General features: G+C 42.9%; 1 protein-coding gene across 1 annotated transcript in view; it reads right to left on the bottom strand.

The window, feature by feature from the left end:
• Positions 1–18,194, bottom strand: part of LOC124595160 (esterase E4-like) — a 93,082-nt gene that overhangs the window by 43,848 nt on the left and 31,040 nt on the right. The window contains exon 5 of the mRNA XM_047133770.1: positions 2,358–2,557. Within this exon, the coding sequence (XP_046989726.1) occupies positions 2,358–2,557 (200 nt within the window). The remainder of the gene's footprint in view (positions 1–2,357; positions 2,558–18,194) is intronic.

Genomic DNA, 18,194 nt, shown 5'->3' with positions numbered 1-18,194 from the left:
GTGGGCGAACCAATGGCACTTAGTATCGGTCTTAACGGAACATTTTCTTTATGAATTTTGGGCAATCCATAAAGCCTCGGTGGTAGCGCAACCGAACTCCAGAGACCTTTCTGTACACTCTCTTCAATGGAGGACTTTTTTATTAACCGCGACACAGTTCTGAGAACGTTGTTATTGGGGTCCTTATTCAGCTTCCTATATGCTTGCGGATCCAGTAGATCCGTAAATTTTCTCTGATAGTTGGCCACATCCATAACCACCGTTGCGCTTCCTTTGTCAGCTGGGAGAACCAAAATACTGTCGTCGTCATTCAGGAGTTTTAAAGCTCTTCTCTCGCCCACAGTTATATTACTTTTCGGCGATTTTGCATTGGCTAATATTCTCACTGTTTCTATACGGATTTCTTCAGCTGTTACAGAATCTACACTGCGAATTACTGCTCCTACATTGGCTATAATTTCTTCCGTGGGCACACAACGCGGACTAACAGCAAAATTTCCTCCCTTGGCAAGCACAGATGTCTCATCGTCAGATAACGAACGTTTGGACAAATTGATAACGGTCCGGGAAACGTCTAAATGCCGAACAGTCTGATTAGGTAGCAAATTATCAAACTTCTTCTTCTGTCTACTAGACGTCGTCAACATACGCTTCCCCATGGTATCATGCAGTAGTCTATCAATTTTATCCCAGTCACCGCTGCACAGTTTATTACTGATCGTAATATGGAGAGACATTAACTTACAGTTTGTGCTTGCCAATTCCCGTCGGGTCTGCTGAATGCGCTCTCGTAGTAAGGCCTCCTCAGTCCGTTTGAAAATGCGTTGTGCCTTTCCCGAATAGAACAGTCGCTTTATCTTCAGAAACTTCGGTATAACGCCGACGGCTCTGCAACGAGACAGGAATGTGAGGGAACACAAAAGCTGCACTCTCTTCTTCTGGAGTCCTTCCAGGCGTCGCACTTCTCTTGACATCTCCTCCCCGTAGAGGCGTCTGATACTAAAATGTAAACTTTCACGGCCGGAAATATCATGTCCATTATAATTATCCGGGCTGTTTTGCCGTGGTCGGTTGATGAATTCTGTGGTGATTCCCAACGTTTACCCATGCTTACGTACCATGTCTGCCTGAAACATAATTGTCTCACTGATCGCTACTGCGTTATGCTCAAGTAGAGGCAGTGCGCGCATGTTTGAGCACATGACTCGATCTCTGCGCCATCTGTAAAGGTTTAACGATTCATCTGCGCATGTGCACTCCGGTGACTTAATTTTTTGTACGCTTAATTTATACCATAATGCCATAGTCAAAATCTAAATAGTGTTTTCATAGCAGCGTACGAACGCGAGGGTGAACTGGAACTGTTGAGGATCCAGTGATTGCTAATAAACAACGTCTACGTTTACATATTTTGTTTGTCTGTGATACGGAATACAAACAGTGCACATTATATTGCCTGTTTGCACTGAAGGTAGTACTAATAAGGCTGTATTAGATACCAGCACAAAGTCAGAGCTCTTTAACGCATCATATTTAGCTCTCTAAATGAGTTGTCTACCTTCCGCTTTCCGAATTGCTGGGGTTCCGATGGTTGTTAATAAACAGTGTCTAAGCTAAAAAATTAAACTCCGCCTGAACAGCCCATGAAGGTCTAAGGGGACCGTCCGTCCGCCATGTCATCCTCAACCCACAGGCCTCACTGGATGCGGATATAGAGGGGCTGCGGTCAGCACACCGCTCTCCCGGCCGTATGCCGGTTTATGAGACTGGAGCCACTACGTATCAATCAAGTAGCTCGTCAGTTCGCCTCACAAGGGCTGAGTGTATCGCGTTTGCCAACAACACTCGGCAGACCGGATGGTCACCCATTCAAGTACTAGAGCAGCTCGACAGCGCTTAACTTCGGTGATCTGACGGGAACCGATATTACCACTGCGGCAAGGCCGTTGGCAATAAATGATGTCTACGTTTACATATTTTGTTTGTCTGTGTTACTGAATACAAACAGTACACATTATATTGCCTGTTTGCACTAAAAGTTGTTAAAATCGGGTTGTATTATATACTAGCACATAGTCAGAGCTCTTAACCCCCTGTATTTATCTCTCTAAGTGAATTCTTCCTCCTTCCACTTCCCCAGCCTGCATCCACCCTTCCTAAATTACTTCGGATTGCCTTAAAATAAATTTGCGACCGATAACCTCTAGTGAGAAAGTGACAAGTGTGGGTGGAGGCTAAAATACCGAACTTATTCAGGGAATTTAGTCATTGTTCAAACAGCCTCTACGGGCTTTGTGGACAGTCTGCCTGCTTAGGAATAGCGGGATCATGCCCCGGATACTAGCGGCCGCACTCACCTCTCGGGAGCGACAGTGCAGCATCTGTTCGACCAGCGTCCTGGCGGGGACCTTCTTCATGAAGGCTAGCAGCTCCTCTGAAGAGGCGCCCTGCTTCAGCCCCAGGTGGTGCGCCAGCCGGAATGTACGCTCCACTACCGACGTGTTGAGGCTGCCACGTTGTGCCACTAAGCTCTGGCAGATGGCGCGGTGGAACAGGCCTGCAAAGTGTTCCGTGTAGCGTCCCTCACAAGTTCCTTACTCTCCGGGATGAGCCACATTTCTCAGCAGTGGAAGCAGGCATCTACAACAATCTAGAACTAACGCAAGTCTGCATACACTATGTCGAGCCAAATGAAAGGGTTGGGACAAGCGTAGGTTCAGAAAATATCATTCTTGTGAAACATAACCGCCTTTTTATTGATACGAGGTAATTAGGACTATCGACAGGATATCTCAAGTTGATTCCATATGTTTTGATTCCCATATTGCTTTTCCAACCGTACGTCCAAGTGGCTTCTGATCAGACTAGCTACATGTGGAATATCGTCTCAGCTATGTAACTGGATCCGTAATTTCCTTTCGTAAATGTCACAATTGGTGACACAGTAGTCTTACTTGGGGTTCCCCAATGAAGTGTTATACGACCTGTGCTGCGGTTAATTTATATAAAAGATATAGGAGACCATCTCAGCAAGTCTCATATTTTTTGTGGATCATGCTGTCATTTAACGTCTAGTGAAGTCATCAGAAAATCATAACGAATTACATAACGATTTATACATCGACATGGTGCAGTAAGAGGCAACTGACTCTGGACAATGAGAAGTGTGAACTCCTTCATACGAATACTAAAAAGTTTCTGTTGAATCACACAAATTTAGAAGTTGCAGAATGAACTAAAGGTTAGGGAATAAGCACTTAAATTGGGACCATCACATAAAATATTGTGGTGAAGGCAAACAACGATTGTGTTTCATTGGCATTTCCTGCAGGATAATAAAAGTTTGTTCCCAAGAGATAAGTGGGATTCTTAGCCACATATGTAATAGCTCTCTGAGGCAGGGTATTTTCTCAGATAGACTGAAGTATGCCACTGTTAAACCACTGCATAAAAAAGGAGATACGTCTGATGTCAACAACTACCGCCCAATCTCTCTTCTGATTACCTTATCCAAAATTTTTGAAAAAGTAATTTATTGTACAGTAGCTCCACACTTTAGTAAAAATAAAGTTTTAAGAAAATGTCAGTATGGTTTCCAGAAAGGTTTTTCAACGGAAAATGCTATATCTACTTTCACTAATGAAATATTAAATGCTCTGGGTAACCGGAAGTCACCTGTTGGGATTTTTTGTGATCTCTCAAACGCTTTTGATTGTTTAAATCATGGAATACTTCTAGATAAGCTCAAGTACTGTAGTATTGATGGGACAGCGCTCAAATGGTTTAAATCATACCTAACTGGAAGAGTGTAGAAAGTTGAAATAAACAGTTCACGTAATATGCAAAAAACTGGCAATTTCTCAAACTGGGGAACAATCAAGAATGGGGTGCCGCAAGGTTCGGTCTTGGGCCATCTGCTCTTCTTAATGTATATTAATGACTTACCATTCTATATTCACGAAGATGCAAAGCTGGTACTTTTTTCCGACGATACAAATATATCTATCACACCCAACAGACAAGAATTAACTGATGAAATTGTAAACGATGTTTTTCAAAAATCATTAAGTGGTTCTCTGCAAATGAGCTCTCATTAAACTTTGACAAAACACAGTATATACAGTTCCACACAGGAAATTGAATGACACCATTAATGAACATAGACTTCAATCAGAAATCGGTAGCTAAGGTAGAATATGCAAAATTTCTAGCTGTATGTATTGATGAGGGGTTGTACTGGAAAAAACACACTGAAGATCTGCTGAAACGTTTGAGTTCAGCTGCTTATGCTATTAGGGTCTTGCAAATTTTGGCGATATACATCTCAGTAAATTAGCTTACCACGCCTATTTTCATTCTCTGCTTTCGTATGGCATCATATTCTGGGGTAACTTATCATTGAGTAAAAGAGTGTTCATTGCACAAAAGCTTGAAATCAGAATAATTGCTGGAGCTCATCCAAGATCATCCTGCAGACACTTATTTAAAGAGCTAGGGATCTTCATTGTTACTAACAATCCGAACGAATTCAAAAGTAATAGCAGTGTACATGGGTACAACACTAGGAGAAAGGTTCAAGTTCACTACTCAAGGTTAAATCTAACTTTGGCTCCGAAGCGGGTAAATTCTGCCGCTACTTGGTCACTTACCTAATAGCATCAAAAGTCTGACAGATAGCCATATAGCGTTTAAAAGAAAGTTAAAAGAATTCCTAAATGGCAACTGCTTCTACACATTAGATGAATTTTCGGATCTAGTAAGTGGGTAACTTCCCCACCCCCAACCAAAAAAATAAATAAATAAATAAATAAATAAATAAATTTTGTGTCATGTAATATTTCGTGTAATATAATATCTTGCATAGACACCTTTTATTACTCTGACACGTTCCACATCATTATGAAGTGTCGTGTTCATGATCTATGGAACAAGTACTAATCTAATCTAATTTAGTCTAATTGGGACACTTAGAATATACAAGAAATCAACAGAACACAGTATCTACACTACGGTCGTCAGTCCTACGTAGTAGGGATCCTTACTAGATGAGACTGATGGAGGACATCGACAGAGAAGGATAGACTGTTTGCGGGTTGAGGCGGGAGTCATCATAATAAATGTGTATCCAACTTCCCACTTCCGACAGAAAAAACATTTTTTTTACTCTGACCTATACCTGGGGGATGTCCATCGTTATTAAAATAAGAAAAATCAGTGCACGGACGCACGGAATGATGTCGGTATTTCTTTTTCCGATGTGTTACTGAAGAATGAAACAGTAGAGAAATTGAAAGTGGTGCTATGAACCCTGTGCAAAAGCATGTGTGTGAGTTGCCGAGTAATCATGTTGCTGTAGTTGTAAATTTCCGATCACTCCAACTGAAGTATCATAGGAAGTACTTGATGCGCATCGCAAGCTCCATATGATCACTTAAGGAAAGACGAATTCGTCAGAATTAGACATATACATACTGGCCGAAATAATTACAGTACCACATTAGACATATGGCGAGACTAATGAAAAATTCTAGGGGAGATCCCAAATGAGAAATCTTTCCTACTGTGTGAACAGTGCCTGAAATTATATTTTCAGCTAATATACGAAATAGCTCACTTTACTGGCCATCGCTCTTCGTTAAAATCAAGGAAGATTAGGCTAACGACCCGTCATAGGTGATGTCATTAGAGACCTATCACATGCTCGGGTTGGGGAAAGATGGGAAAGGAAACCAGTCCTGTTGTTTCCCCTCGAACGCTCTATATGGGCATCAACCAGCAGAAAGAATCAGAGGAAAAGATAAATGGGCTGTAATTAACATCCCTTCAGAACATCGTTCAAAGACAACTTCACCGGTCTGCAAAACTGAGCGAAACGAGTGACGACTGCAGGAGGTGTTACGCTGGCCACACGTCATCCACTGAGCGTACAGCAGAAACCAGCTGCGTGGCACTCATGACAGGAATGGCGCCGGCAACCTAGGACCATCACAGATGGGCTGCATCTGACAAGCGGTATGTCCTGGCTCCATAAATTTTCGGTTCTATTCCGAACTCCCGAAATAACAGTAACTGAAGTGCTCTGTTACGCAATTTCAGCAGTCGAAGTTCGTGTACAGCTACACTACTGGCCATTAAACTTGCTACACCACGAAGATAACGGACTACTGACGCGAAATTTAACCGACGGCAAGAAGATGCTGTGATATGCAAATGATTAGTTTTTCAGAGCATTCACACAAGGCTGGCGCCGGTGGCGACACCTACAACGTGCTCACGTGAGGAAAGTTTCCAACTGATTTCTAATACACAAACAGCAGTTGACCGGTGTTGCCTGGCGAAACGTTGTTTGTGATGCCTCGTGCAAGGAGGAGAAATGCGTACCATCACGTTTCCGACTTTGATGAATGTCGGATTGTAGCCTATCGGTTTATCGTATCGCGACATTTCTGCTCGCGTTGGTCGAGATATAATGACTGTTAGCAGAATATGGAATCGGTGGGTTCAGGATGGTAATACGTAACGCCGTGCTGCATCCCAACGGCCTCGTATCATTAGCAGTCGAGATGACAGGCATCTTATCCGCATGGCTGTAACGGATCGTGCAGCCACGTCTCGATTCCTGAGTCAACAGATGAGGACATTTGCAAGACAACAACCATCTGCACGAACAGTTCGACGACGTTTGCAGCAGCATGGACTATCAGCTCGGAGACCATGGCTACGGTTATCCTTGACGCTGCATCACAGGCAGGAGCGCCTGCGATGGTGTACTCAACGGCGAACCTGGGCGCACGAATGACAAAACGTCATTTTTTCGGATGAATTCAGGTTCTGTTTACAGCATCATTATGGTCGCATCCGTGTTTGGTGACATCGGGGTGAACGCACAGTGGAAGCGTGTATTTGTCATCGCCATATTGGTGTATCACCAGGCGTGATGGTATGGGGTGCCATTGGTTACATGTCTCGGTCACCTCTTGTTCGCATTGACGGCACTTTGAACAGTGGACGTTACATTTCAGATGTGTTACGATCCGTGGCTCTACCCTTCATTCGATCCCTGCCAAACCCTATATTTCAGCAGGATAGTGCACGACCGCATGTTGCAGGTCCTTTATGGACACAGAAAATGTTCGACTGCTGCCCTGGCCAGCAAATTCTCCAAAAAAATGGTTCAAATGGCTCTGGGCACTATGGGACTTAACTACTGAGGTCATCAGTCCCCTAGAACTTAGAACTACTTAAACCTAACTAACCTAAGGACATCACACACATCCATGCCCGAGGCAGTATTCGAACCTGCGACCGTAGCGGTCACGCGGTTCCAAACTAACGCGCTTAGAACCGCACGGCCACAGCGGCGGGCTAGCAAATTCTCCAGATCTCTCACCAATTGAAAACGTCTGGTCAATGGTGGCCGAGCAACTGGCTCGTCACAATACGCCCGTCACTACTCTTGATGAACTGTGGTATCGTGTTAAAGCTGCATGGGCAGCTGTATCTGTACACGTCATCCAAGCTCTGTTTGACTCAGTGCCCAGGCGTATCAAGGTCGTTATTACGGCCAGAGGTGTTTGTTCTGGGTACTGATTTCTCAGGATTCATGCACCCAAATTGCGTGAAAATGTAACCACATCTCAGTTCTAGTATAATATATTTCTCCAATGAATACCCATTTATCATCTGCACGTCTTCTTGGTGTAGCAATTTTAATGGCCAGTAATGTAATTTAAATTGGTGATGGGGCACGGGGTTAGATAAGAAGTAGTAGCAGAAACTCGTATAAGAAGTACCCCATGCCAAGCTGCCAGGCGGTGTGATCATTTATGAAGCGCGATAAAGCGCGATAAAGAAACACACATAAAACGAAATGGTTTAAAACGTAAAAAATTTTCAGTGATTTTTTAGGAACTAGATGACAGGCTTATACAGAACAACAACATCATTTCCTAACAAATTAATATTACATTTCGGGCTGAGGCTCAAGCCCTCTCACTCACTCCTAGTCGAAATTTGCGTTAACGTGTCATCTGATTAAGGAGCTTTTGAGAATAGGCCTCAGAAATCTGGTTGGTTGCCTTTCGTTGTCATGTAAAGCTCAATCGATAAGTGTATTATCTGCGAAAAGTAAGGATCGGATCGAGTCACATTTCGAAACAAGGATTTAATGTCAACAGGGCTGTGAAAATGTTGTATGATACGCGTTGTTATTTTCAAATAGGAATAGGCTGATGTGACGAAAATTGCATGCTTTCATGTCACAGTACCTGCAGTCTCATTGTTTGGTGTTGTTCATATAAAACTTCAATTACAGCAGTGCGCAATTCACGACTGCTAAAACTTCGGAAATATTCGATCTTCAATACTAGTTGCGCAACTAAACTCACTTTCTCAGTAGACGGCGAGTAAGACATAACACAAGAAGTCTCTCCACATTACTGCAATTCGCAACAAAATAAATCTCTCTATTCCCTTGTATGTTCTTGATGTTGTCGTCGTTTTCAGTCAGAATACTGGTTTGATGCACCTCTCGACGCTAGCCTATCCTGTGCAAACCTCTTCATCTATGACTAAACACTACAACCTACGTCCACCAGAGGCTGTGGAGCATTTATTGCCGTCACAAGTAGTTTACCTTGTAGTGAAATTGAAATAAATATTTCCTGCGAAATAATATGGGTAGATGTTATACTTGACAATCGGACTAAATTGGATCGTTTTGCTGACCCCGACTCAGAAAGTATAGTTGCTGAACAATTTAAAGAAAAATTAAGTCTGATTTCAAATAGGCATCCCACTCATACAGCGGTGACTTCAATCTACCCTCGATCCGCTGGAAAATTATACGTTTAAAGCCGGCGGCCGGTAAAAACGTCGTCCGAATCTGTACTGAATGCTTTCTCAGAAAATTATTTTGACTATTAGTTCATGAACCCACTCGAAGCGTAAATGGTTGCGAAAGCATACTTATCTCTTAGCAGCTTGGCAACAAATAACCCTGGATAAATAGGGAGTGTCATGACGGATACAGGTATTAGCGACAACTAGGCAGTTGCTGCTAGGCTGAATACCGTAACACCCACAAGCGTAAAAAAGAAACGCAAGGTAAATGAATTTAAAAAATCTGATAAAAATGCTCTCAACGCCTTTTTAAGTGACAGTCTACTCCTATCGATTTGATTATGTAAACGTAAAAAGGCGTGGAATCATTTCAAAGAGAGAGTATCGATGGCGATTGAGTGATATATACCACTAAAATTAATAAGTGATGATACTTATCATGGGTCAAATCGCTGTTTCAGAAGCAACGAAAAAAGAATGCCAAATTTAAAAGAACGCTAAATCCCCAAGACTGGCAAAGTTTTGCAGACGTTCGAATTATAATGCGTACTTCAATGCGAGATGTTTTTAATAATTTCCACAACGAAATTCTGTCTCGGAATCTGGCAGATATCCCAAAGAGATTCTGGTCATACATAAAGCACACCAGTGGCAAGACGCAACCAGTTCCTTCACTGCGCGATAACAACGGTGAAGTCATTGATGAACTGATGACAGTGCCACTAAAGCAGAGTTACTAAACAAGATTTCCGAAACTCCTTCAGCAAAGAATACGAAGTAAATATTCCTGAATTCCAATCAAGAACAAGTGACAAGATGAGAAAAGTAGAATTAGATATCCTCGGTGTAGTGGAGCAGCTTAAATCACTTAATAAAGGCAAGGACTCCGGTCCTGATTGTATACCAGTCAGATTCCTTTCAGAATATGCTGATTCAATAGCTCCATATTAATCAGCTATATATAACCGCTCGCTCACAGAAAGATCCATACCTAAAGACTGGAAAATTGCTCAAGCCATACCAATGCCCAAAAAGGAAAGTAGGAGAAATCCACTGAATTGCAGGCCCATATCACTAACGTCGATTTGCAGTAGGGTTTTGGAACATATACTGTGTTCGAGCATCATGGAGTACCTCATTGTCACACGTGCGAAAAGTGGCAATTGACTCTGGATAAAGAAAAGTGTGAAGTTATTCACATGAGCACTAAAAGAAATCCGCTAAATTTCGATTACGCGATAAGTCGCACAAAGTTTCAGGCTGTAAATTCCACTAAATACTTTGGGATTACAATTACAAATAACCTAAGTTGGAGTGATCACATAGATAATGTTGTGGGTAGAGCAAACCAAAGAGTGCGATTCATTAGCAGAACACTTAGAAGGTGCAACAGGTCTACTAAAGAGACTGCTTACAACACACTTGTCCGCTCTATTCTGGAGTATTGCTGTAGCGGTGTGGGATCCGCATCATGTGGGACTGACGTATGACATGCAAATAAGTCAAAAAAGTGCAGCTTGTTTTGCAATATCGCGAAATGTGGGAGATACTGCCACAAACATGATATGCGAATTGAAGTGGCTATCATTAAAGCAAACGCGTTTTTCGTTGCAACGGGATCATCTCATGAAATTTCAATCACCAGTTTTCTCCTCCGATTCTGTTGGCACCCATCTACATAGGGAGAAATTATCTTCACGATCAAATAAGAGAAATGGGGGCTCGCATAGAAAAAATTAAGTGCTCGTTTTTCCCGTGCGCCGTTCGAGAGTGGAAAACACTCCCAGGAATTCTGTTCATGAATGGCAACCGAATGGGTCGGATCACCAGATTGACGTACAAATTTACAGTCATGGTGTATGAGATAAACATACGAAATTTTACCGCAGAGGATGGTTCTAGCTGCATGTCCAGTGCGTCTAACATGCAGATGGGGTGGGCGCAGGTCCTCAACTGGCCCACGTGTAAGCAACACGCAGCAATCTCTAGCACCGAGGGATAATCAGTTAAAAAAAAAAAAACCAACAGGCCAACACTCTGCATCCAAATGTGCTCTCACTTGACACCACTACAGTCGGTGGTAATTTTCGGTCAGTTCAATGCACGCTTAAGGGCTCGGAGCTGTCTTTGTAGTAACCGATTTATACCAGAATGTTGTATCACTGTGCTGCCAAATGCTGCTCAAACTGCTGCTGTGGATGCTGTATAATGGAACACAGCCAAACGCCGAGTAGGTGGTCTGACAGGGAAGACCCCGTTACAGTCTGGAGCCTGGTCTTCCTGCGACCGTATATTCTAGTGACCACCAGTGCCAGCAATCACGTACAGTGGCTACATTCCGGCCAAGTCTTTCTGCAATATCGCAGAAGGGACATACAGCTTCTCGTAACCCTATGACACCACCTCGTAAAACTAAGTGAGGGATTTGTAAGAGCGTCTTTGTCGCCTTACAGGCCTTCTTGTCTAACATCACCATTTTCAGTCTCAAAAGTAACTAACGCTCACTAGCATTATAGCGTCTACTTGAAGGAAACATTATTTGTATTCTGGTATTGGTGCTGCTACCGTTACTCTTATGCGACTGGCGCGAAATTTGAATATTCATCTTTCAGATCTAGTAACACTCCCACCAACTTTCGTTTATATCGCACAACTAATTCTTGGTGTTATGATTATTTCCCGTCAGTGTACTCTTGAGCATGGCCAGGATGTCAGCTCTGGTGCTATATACTGACTGGCTGTTTAGTTAGTCAATTCAAGTCCATTGGATTATTTTTGCTACGGGCAAGCTCGCTACTCTGAGGCTACGTAATGACTGGCTACTTTCTTTGTTGACTTAATTCAGGCTATCTGGAATCTTCTCAACAATGCCGTTATGGCGGGTCGGGGACTACATAGCGAATGGCTGTTTTGTGTAGATGATCAGTAAAATATTGGACTGTGATTGGGAGATCGAAATATGCGTTTGGTCAGAAACTCTGTCTGGCTAAGGAATGTGGCTTTAGGAGAAAATGCCACATGGGGTACATACTGATTGGGTGTGTTGTTTTAATGGCTGGTAAAAGGGATAGATAACATTCCATCAGAATTTCTAAAATCATTGGGGGAAGTAGCAACAAAACGACTATTCACGTTGGTGTGTAGAATATATGAGTCTGGCGATATACCATCTGACTTTCGGAAAAGTATCATCCACACAATTCCGAAGACGGCAAGAGCTGACAAGTGCGAGAATTATCGCACAATCAGCTTAACAACTCATGCATCGAAGCTGCTTACAAGAATAATACACAGAAGAATGGAAAAGAAAATTGAGAATGCGCTAGGTGACGATCAGTTTGGCTTTAGGAAAAGTAAAGGGACGAGAGAGGCAATTCTGACGTTACGGCTAATTATGGAAGCAAGGCTAAAGAAAAATCAAGACACTTTCATAGGATTTGTCGACCTGGAAAAAGCGTTCGACAATATAAAATGGTGCAAGCTGTTCGAGATTCTGAAAAAAGTAGGGGTAAGCTATAGGGAGAGACGGGTCATATACAATATGTACAACAACCAAGAGGGAATAATAAGAGTGGACGATCAAGAACGAAGTGCTCGTATTAAGAAGGGTGTAAGACAAGGCTGTAGCCTTTCGCCCCTACTCTTCAATCTGTACATCGAGGAAGCAGTGATGGAAATAAAAGAAAGGTTCAGGAGTGGAATTAAAATACAAGGTGAAAGGATATCAATGATACGATTCGCTGATGACATTGCTATCCTGAGTGAAAGTGAAGAAGAATTAAATGATCTGCTGAACGGAATGAACAGTGTAATGAGTACACAGTATGGTTTGAGAGTAAATCGGAGAAAGACGAAGGTAATGAGAAGTGGTAGAAATGAGAACAGCGAGAAACTTAACATCAACGAAGTCAAGGAATTCTGCTACCTAGGCAGTAAAATAACCAATGACGGACGGAGCAAGGAGTACATCAAAAGCAGACTCGCTATGGCAATGAAGGCATTTCTGGCCAAGAGAAGTCTACTAATATCAAATACCGGCATTAATTTGAGGAAGAAATTTCTGAGGATGTACGTCTCGAGTACAGCATTGTATGGTAGTGAAACATGGACTGTGGGAAAACCGGAACAGAAGAGAATCGAAGCATTTGAGATGTGCTGCTGTAGACGAATGTTGAAAATTAGGTGGACTGATAAGGTAAGGAATGAGGAGGTTCTACGCAGAATCGGAGAGGAAAGGAATATGTGGAAAACACTGATAAGGAGAAGGGACAGGATGATAGGATATCTGCTAAGATATGAGGGAATGACTTCTATGGTACTAGAGGGAGCTCTAGAGGGCTAAAACTGTAGAGGAAGACAGAGATTGGAATACGTCAAGCAAATAATTGAGATCGTAGGTTGCAAGTGCTACTCTGAGATGAAGATGTTAGCACAGGAAAGGAATTCGTGGCGGGCCGCATCAAACCAATCGGTAGACTGATGACCAAAAAAAAAAATTCGGGACTGTGACTGGAGGACACGGGAGGAGAGGGCCGAGAAGAGGGGCATGACGACTAGCCTTCATGGTGAAAGGTAGTAGACCAACTCCTGCAAGTAGGCAACCTTTAAGGTCACTTATGACGTCTTGCATCCCAGTTCAGTAACTGTGTTAAACGTCGAATTGTATCCAGAAAGTAGGAAGTTCTCCTGTTCCTGCCAAATGATTACTCACAATGACGCTCCTTTCAGTCTATGTCAAGTTCTAATGATGCTGCCTCACGTGAGCATACAGTTTCTTTGTGTCCAGTGTTCACTGAACATCTATCGCTTTTCACGTCCCTTACGGTATCGCACCAGTGCTGATAAGATTCCTAAACACGAACAATACTAATGCTCTCTGGTAGCAGTTCTGTATGTCAAAGAGAACTGCTGCAGTAATCATTTACATACTCGCCGATGATATGTATGCATACGAAGTTGGATTGACAGAAAACCATTTCTTCTGGTGCTTCACCTTTTTTGACAGCCAGTGTTATTGAAAATCATTTACCTACCAAAACCCGCAATCTCTCCCCTCCTCCCACCCTCTCTCTCTCTCTCTCTCTTTCTCTCTCTCTCTCTCTCTCTCTCTCTCTCACACACACACACACACACACACACACTCTGCTTTGTTTCTATCGCCTCCCCCCCCCCCCCCCTCGGTGTGTGTGTGTGTGTGTGAGTGTGTGTGTGTGTGAGAGAGAGAGAGAGAGAGAGAGAGAGAGAGTGTTCATTCAGTAAAGTATGACATCATTGTGTTTTATCTGAGCACTGCTGGAAGCGCGGTGTTGTCGTATCCAATACATCTGTCAGCTATTCCTCACTAAAACAACTTAAGTACAACAGGTTTAACTCACTTAAAATATCTGCATCTTGCGTAAAAAAAAAGAGGAAAACAACCAAGTCAACCTCTGATCGTCCCTCTCAAAACATGTTGCAGTTGCAGCAAGGTCCCGGTATACTGCGTTAATATGGACCCAGACTGCAGAGATAATCTAGAAACACCGATTATCCTGAATAAGCATGCTTTTTCTATGGTTTCGAAACATGATACATGTCATATTTGAAGGGCCACGGAATTAATTAGCCATTTCTCGTTGGAAACTGACAACTTACTTAAAAAATTTCTTGTTATTTACGTTCAATTCACTTACGGAAAACAGTCATCCCATTTTCCTTTGTTCCTTTTTCCGCTAACTTTTTTCGACGGTCATCGCTATGATCAAGGGAATTTTACCCAGCTTAGAGATCAGTGTTTTTCAGGGGCTCCATGTGTATGACAACGGCGCTTCTATCGCCTCACCTTTGTTCCCCTAGTGAACACTCTTTGACCATCATATCTGCGTCACTTAACTGCTCAAGACTCTGTTAATAGGTATCGCTGTCCTACCACACGTCATCCAGTCTTCGCAATCAGGAATTTATTTGTGCACTTCGTTTTACTGCGGTTCCAAAGATACCTCATTGAGAAAATTGACCTAAGGATTACCATTTAATATCAGAAACAACGACATTCAGCTTCTTGAGGCAGTAACAGTGACCACTCACAGAGAATCACTCCCGTTCGCAGATAAAGTATGTCTGATCGCAGTATTCTAGGGATGCGCTGGATATTCTCTAATAGCCAAGAGAGGTGGGTGAAATGAGATATGTGTAACTTTCAACGAGAGCAGATCGTTGGCTCACCGTTAGATGCAGTAAGTGCGTCACATTTCGTCATTGCATTGCCTATCGAGAGAGGCTATGCCCGAGGAGATAACATGAACCAACTCGAAACAAGACAGTGACAAAAAGTAGAGGTCTAGTAGCATTCTTCAGTGATCCTGACAGCTAACAGTTTAAGAGCATCATCACGAATAATCACATAGCTAAAGCAACACATGTGACTTCAGACCTAGAATCACCAGTACAACGAATTGGCTGTGCAACGCCACTCCAATGGGAGACGTTCAGACTGAACATGTGTGACAGGACGACCGTCTTCTAGCGTCTTCGAACTGTCGTTTCCACAAGGCGGACACTGCCAACACCAGGCGGTTGTCGTCGCGGTTGACTGAAGAAGTCTAGCATTAACAGCGATTAAATTTCAGCTCCCATTTATAATCAATGAGCCGTGCGCGGCTCGCGTTCATGCCGTTTATTGCTCTTCATCTTGTTTTTTGTCGTTCTGTGACCTCGTTTTTCTTTTAATTCGATTTACTGGCGTCACTACTTTGCTGGTTTGCATGTCCGTGAGTGGCAGCAGCAGCGCTTATCGATAAGGGTACTGTCGTACCATCTCTGGAGCGACCGCTAGTATTTCCGGGTCGTCGTGTGTTTGAAGTTCGGTCGGAATGGAGTTCCAGTAAGGTCTGCACAGCCAGTACTCTCCCGACCGCTGGGGACTCACATGCACTGTCCGACAGGACACTGGAGCGGGAACGACGCTACTTGGTCGTTCGATTGGTCGTTTCATTGGGCAACATATATTTGGTCATTTGACCATTTCTGGGCCTCGTCAGTGGGTCATCTTGCCGGACGTGGGTCGGCTCCTTCCTCGTGCAGAGATGTCGTGGGCGATGGGCAAGATTTACCTCTGCATAGGTGGGTCCGAGCCAGTTGTTCCCCGGTTGCTGTGTCTTCGAGTTCCAAATGTACATCGAGTTGAATCGGGTTGGAGCTGCAGTGAGCTCCAGTCCAGACAGCCAATACTCGCCCGACCATTGCCTACACTCATAATTTGAGAGGGGAAGACCTTGGTTGGTCGTTCGGTCGCTCGTCTCATCGGACGACGTGTATTTCGGAAACTCTTTGTGTGTCGACTTGTGATTTCTCCTTGTTGTTCCACGGTGATTGGTTTTAAGATTGTTGGAGTTCTTGGTGCAAGTGTTTACGTGGAACTGTGTGTAGCTTCTGTGATTTCCGCTGAGCAGATGAATGCTGTCTGCGTACCAGAGTAGCCAGTCGGTCGGTTGCGACAGAGCAGCGAGGAAGTCTCCACGGCGTGAGGTCAGGCTGGGGCAGCTGGTGGCGTGCACATGCAGTCGGAGTTGTGAGGCACTAACTGCGAGAGCTGCATAGTTCGTCGCCCACCAGACCTGGATACTGAAGCTGAGTAATCACTTAACCTGCATGTAACCTCAACTGCCGTGACATCTCTTTATTCATTACTGGTTGTTGCTTCCTGGGCCGTTCCTGCAAGCAGCAACGCATGGTGTGTTGGTGTCCAATCGTCAAGACGTAGTGCTGCTGGGATCTTCGTCCTCGCTCATATTTTCGGTTGTCGTGACGTGGGTCGGGTGAAAGGGAATTGATTAGGTTGTTAGTTGGTGCGTCAGCCGTCCCTATGTCTTGCTGCCACCCGATTATTTAGTGTTACACTTGGCTGCCTATCTCACCTAAACTGTTGTTAGAGTTTCATCCCCAGGCCGACCCTTAGAACACTCCTAAGCACCATTGTTCTGTTGTTTGGGATTGTGATTTTCTTTGATCTCAAGTACTGTGTGAGGTCTTCAGCCATGTATTAATTTAGTTTGTGTTGGTGTTCAATATATGGCCTTCGGTCGAACCTTATGAGAAATATTTTACACCTTCAGCCGTGTTTTATTTGCAATTCGTGTTTGCTCTGTATTTAGGCCTTAAGCTGCGTTTGTTTTAAAATCTGTGGCTTTCAGATGTAATGTGTAAATTCCTGTCTGTAGAGTTTCTCTTTAATTATCTTGAATCCTGTGTAAATGCTTATCTTAAGGTTTGTCTTTAATTATTTTGAATAATTGTTTGGGCCTTCAGCCAGCAAGATATTTCAAGTTTTCTTAAGATGGATTTTTGTTATCCTGTGTAAATGCTTGTCTTTAAAGGTTCCCCTTCATTATGCTGAAATATTATTGGGCTTCCAGCCGAGGAATTAATTTACATTTTCCTTATTATGGCTTTTAGCCGAAAGTGGTAAATGCTTGCCTTTTAAAAATTTCCTTTGCAGATCTAATACATTATTTGGTCCTTTAGCCAAGAACATATTTTAATTTTACTTAAGTAAGGCCTTTAACCGTTTTTCTAAATCCTTGATTTTTAAAAGGAATTATTTAGTCCTTATTATTGAGATGTTACTTGGGCACTCAGCCGTGAGTTCATCCTTATTGTTTTAAAGAGAAAACTGTGTATTGGTTTTCGATGAAGAAAGTTGTGTGTTCTTGTGTAAGCAACAGTAAATGATCTTGGCTCCTTTCCACAATCTGATTCGCTCTGTCCTGCGAAAGCAGATCTCACTTAATATAGGCGCTCAGAAACATATTGTACCAGGATATCATTTCTTGTAACGGCGCTCAGAAGTATATTGTCTCATGATAGCATTTCTTGTAACCGTCTGAAACGAAAGACAAACACAAACAGGTTACAATATTTTCCTCAGTTGTAAGTAAAAGACAACATAATCTTTGTCGAGAAAAACAAATTAAATTAAGACAATAATGTCTGTTAAATAACGCACTCTCGAACAGAAAATCTTGAATAAAGGACAACTATGTTTGACAGTAAATTAAGAAGAGGGATACTGTGACAGTGTGATGGCGAAATACGGAAGTGTCGACGCTGCCGGCTGATAATGTCTCTGTTTTGAAGGGGCCGTACGTTGGCCTTTGTAAATTCTAATAAGGAAGTAATGTCAGTAATGTACATCACCTGATGTGGACGATCTCTATGCTGCTCGTCCCGCTTACTCTGGAGAATAAGGACACCAGAGCTGTATTCCTACAGCAAAATATCATCGTGATTATGGAACGATACTGAAAACGGGTTTACAGTTTTCCATTGCTTATATTATTCGACGAACCGTGGACAATAATCTGGTGATGCGTAAT

The sequence above is a fragment of the Schistocerca americana genome, chromosome 2 (assembly GCF_021461395.2).
Source record: "Schistocerca americana isolate TAMUIC-IGC-003095 chromosome 2, iqSchAmer2.1, whole genome shotgun sequence".
In the NCBI taxonomy this organism is placed as follows: Eukaryota; Metazoa; Arthropoda; class Insecta; order Orthoptera; family Acrididae; genus Schistocerca; species Schistocerca americana.
The sequence above is the reverse complement of the archived record's forward strand: the minus strand, read 5'-3'. Positions and strand labels throughout refer to the sequence as shown.